The 3,799-nt window shown below is 58.0% G+C and overlaps 1 protein-coding gene across 1 annotated transcript in view; it reads left to right on the top strand.

The window, feature by feature from the left end:
- The window catches only part of MFGE8 (milk fat globule-EGF factor 8 protein), a 31,233-nt gene that overhangs the window by 17,769 nt on the left and 9,665 nt on the right, over nt 1-3,799 (top strand). The window contains exons 4-5 of the mRNA XM_005886528.2: nt 2,360-2,541; nt 3,231-3,386. Of these exons, the coding sequence (XP_005886590.1) occupies nt 2,368-2,541; nt 3,231-3,386 (330 nt within the window). The 5' untranslated portion in view covers nt 2,360-2,367. The remainder of the gene's footprint in view (nt 1-2,359; nt 2,542-3,230; nt 3,387-3,799) is intronic.

Genomic DNA, 3,799 nt, shown 5'->3' with positions numbered 1-3,799 from the left:
GGGAGGGGGAGGGGGAGAAGGGGGGAGACCCTGAGCCACAGTCCTGGCAGCTGGGCCATGTCTGGTCTTATTAGCCCCTGTGTCAGGGCCTCCTCTGGGTAGATTGAGGGTGGGTCCGAGCCTACGTGAGGCCATAGGATGGGGGTGGGGTTTGGTTGCTCCTCTCCTGGCTTCTTTCCTGGGGCTGCAGGCCACGCCAGATGTCCCTGCAGGGGGAGTGAGGGGGGATGGTGGCCCCTGAATCATGCGAGCGCTGTTTCCTGGGTCCCCATGAACCAGATAAAGAGCATCAGGGTTAAGTGTTGGGGTTTTTCTTTCTTTTTTTTTTTGTTTTTGTTAATAGACTTTTATTGATTTCAGAGGGGAAGGGAGAGGGAGAGAGGGATAGAAGCATCAATGATGAGAGAGAATGATTGCTTGGTTGCCTCCTGCACACCCCCCACTGGGGATCGAGCCCGGAACCCGGGCATGTGCCCTTGACCAGGAACCCAACCTGGGAGCCTTCAGTCTGCAGGCCGATGCTCTAACCACTGAGCAACCCGGCTAGGGCAAGTGTTGGGGTTTTTCTATCAAGAGGGGAAAACACACATTTTTAATCTTTTGGAGCCTGGGAGGTCAGTCAATGAAGCTTGGGCCTCAGGGTCTGACAGCTCCTGGCCCATGTTTGACCTTCGGCCTCATTATGGAGGTGAGGAGGGCGGGGCCTGGGGAGGCTGGGCTGTCCCTTCACAGTCAGAGGCCCAGCATGGCCGGGCACATGCAGAGAGCTGGCCTGCTTGCTTACCCGGCAGCCGCAGAATGGCCCTGGGTGGGCCCAGCTGACATCGCCCGCCTTGGCTCTCATGTCCTCCCTCCTGGTCCAGGTGTGAAAAGTCCACTCCCAGGCCCAGGGATGGCTGCGGGGGTGGGGTGGACTTCTGCAGTCCTTTGTGTCTGTCCCTGAGCATCCTGGGCAGGGGGCAAGAGGTTGTCCTCAGACAGACGAGGGACACGTGAAGTTTGCTGGGGCCCTGTCGGGGGAGCAGGTTAATTGATGCCCTTCACCTCACAGGCATGGGCCCTGGGCCGAGGCCAATGTGTTTGACATCCTGGGTGCAGGAGTGTGTGTGTGTGGGGGCGGGGGGCGGGGGCTCACCACGCAGACAGCCCTGGGTGGGAGACAGGTGGGCCCACTAATTACTGTGCTGGGCGCCGAGGTAACCATGGGTGTGTGCCTGAGTTGGAATTACCCACCTAGCCTCCTGTGCTTCTGGCCTAGGGTCTGCCCTAGACGGGTGGCACCTGGGCGAGGCAGGAGGCGTCTACAGAGGCTGAGCAGCCCCCCAGAGGGACCTTTGCAGCCCCCCCTTTTTTTTTGTTAATCCTCACCCGAGGCTATTTTTCCATTGATTTTAGAGAGAGTGGAAGAGAGAGGGAAAGACAGAGAGAAACATCGATGTGAGAGAAACACATGGATTGGTTGCCTCTTGCTTGTGCCCTGACCAGGGCCCCGGCCAGGGAGGAGCCTGCAACCTAGTACATGCCCTTGACTGGAATCGAACCCGGGACCCTTTGGTCCACAGGCCAATGCTCTATCCACTGAGCCAAACTGGCTAGGGCTGCAGCCTCAAGAATGCATGTTTGAGTCCCTAAGGGGACAGGCACGTGGGTTTGAGGATAGTCCAGACCTGGGTTCCGACCTCTGCTCAGCCACTGGCGGCTCTGATCCTGGGTGCGTGTCACACTTGGAGCCCCACTTTGAACCCCATTCTCCCTGCGTGAGCCTGGGGTGCGGCGGTAGGGTGGCCTGAACCTGGGTTCCCTGCTGGGAGCCAGGAGAATGGCTCACCCCTTGACCACTGCGCTGGGGTGATGGTGAAGGCGATGGGGCCCCGGCCAGGGGCGGTTGGGCAGGTGGCTGGGGCAGGACCAGCAGTTGGAAAGGGCAGAGGGTCCATGAGAAATCAGAACGGCCTTCACTCACGTCCCACCAGAAAACTCGTGCCGTATGGGGTTCTAGAAGACTCCACACGGATTTGCTTATGGGTGTGCTTATTGCTTTGTGGGCAGCCCACTGCCATCTGAGGTGCCCCTTCTCCCAAAGCCGTCCTGGGGGAGCCAGGGGCGGGCTGGGTGCAGTGGTCCTCCTGATAGGACCCTCCAGCTGTCAATCACGGCAGCCTCAGGCGTACAGGCCTGGGTGCTGTGCTTGCTTCCTCACCGCGCACCCTTTTCCGGTACCTCCTCTTGGGCCTCGTTGTCCCCTGTGGTCTCTGCTCTGGGTCCTTGGTAGAGGCCACACCGTCTGTCTTCTTATTCTCTCGTCCTCTGGGTCCCGCCTGCGAGGGTGGCCACCCGACTGCCGTCTCCCTTCCTGCAGGGTGCGCCATGCCGCTGGGCATGGAGACGGGGGCCATCTCCGACCGGCAGATCTCCGCCTCGTCCGTGCACTTGGGCTTCATGGCTTTGCAGCGCTGGGCCCCGGAGCTGGCCCGCCTGCACCGCTCGGGCATTGTCAATGCCTGGACAGCCAGCAACTACGATAGGAAGCCCTGGATCCAGGTATGGAAGCGGGGGGCTGGAGGGGGGCATGATGGGAGGAGAAAAAGTGAGATGAGTGTGCCTGCATTTGGGGGTCACCGTGGGAGGGTTCATCAGGGGGTCCAGGTATCAAGGTAGCAGGTTCCTCCAGATCAGTGGTCGGCAAACTGCGGCTCGCGAGCCACATGCGGCTCTTTGGCCCCTTGAGTGTGGCTCTTCCACAAAATACCGACTTCTTTGGCCCCTTGAGTTTGGCTCTTCCACAAAATACCACATGCGGGCGCACACGTACAGTGCGATTGAAACTTCGTGGCCCATGCGCAGAAGTCGGTATTTTGTGGAAGAGCCACACTCAAGGGGCCAAAGAGCCGCATGTGGCTCGCGAGCCGCAGTTTGCCGACCACTGCTCCAGATGAAGTGTCTGTAAGTGGAGAGCAGCCTGGGGGGGCTTGGAGTAGGTGGGCGGGGTGAGGGGGAGCCGAGCCCAGGCTGTGGAGGGGCTGTTTGCACTGGATGAGGTCTCTGGGGGCTTTGTCCATCCTTCTGGGCTTCCCAGAGCACTGGGTCCACAGACCTGAGAGGGTGGGACGAGAGAGACTCCATCCACCACTTATCCTGCTTGCACTGCCCCTGCTCTGGGTGGGGGGAGAGGAGGAGGTAGAAGGCACACGGGAGTTGTAAGTGTCCCGTCCTGCCCACCCTGGATCCAGGTGAACCTGCTGCGGAGGATGCAGGTGACGGGCGTGGTGACGCAGGGCGCCAGCCGCGCAGGCAGAGCCGAGTACGTGAAGGTGTTCAAGGTGGCGTACAGCCTCGACGGGAAAAAGTTCAAGTTCATCCAGGACGACGAGAACTCAGGAGACAAGGTGAGGCCGCCTGGGCCGGAAGGAAGGGCTGTGGTCAGCAGCCTGGGGCTCCAGCGTTGTTCGAGGGCCTACCACTGAGGCGAGGGTAGCCTGGGTGATTGGCCATGAGGGGAGCGGGGTCTTCAAGTGCATCTTTGCTCCCAGAAATTGGGAAACCCAGATTATTGCCATGTTTTGTGGTTACAAGTAAATCGCCTCACTTTATTTATTATTATTATTATTTTTTTTTCTTATCCTTTGGATATATACCCAGAAGTGGGATTGATGGAGCGTATGATAGTTCTATTTCTAATTTTTTTTAAAGGTTTTTATCTTTTCTTTGTTATTTTGTTGTTGTTGTTAATTCTCACTCAAGGATATTTGTCCATTGATATTTTTTTTAAAATATATTTTATTGATTTTTTTTACAGAGA

The sequence above is a fragment of the Myotis brandtii genome, unplaced genomic scaffold, assembly GCF_000412655.1.
Source record: "Myotis brandtii unplaced genomic scaffold, ASM41265v1 scaffold988, whole genome shotgun sequence".
Taxonomy (NCBI): domain Eukaryota; kingdom Metazoa; phylum Chordata; class Mammalia; order Chiroptera; family Vespertilionidae; genus Myotis; species Myotis brandtii.
Note: the sequence above shows the minus strand (reverse complement) of the source record. Positions and strands in the feature narration are given on the sequence as shown.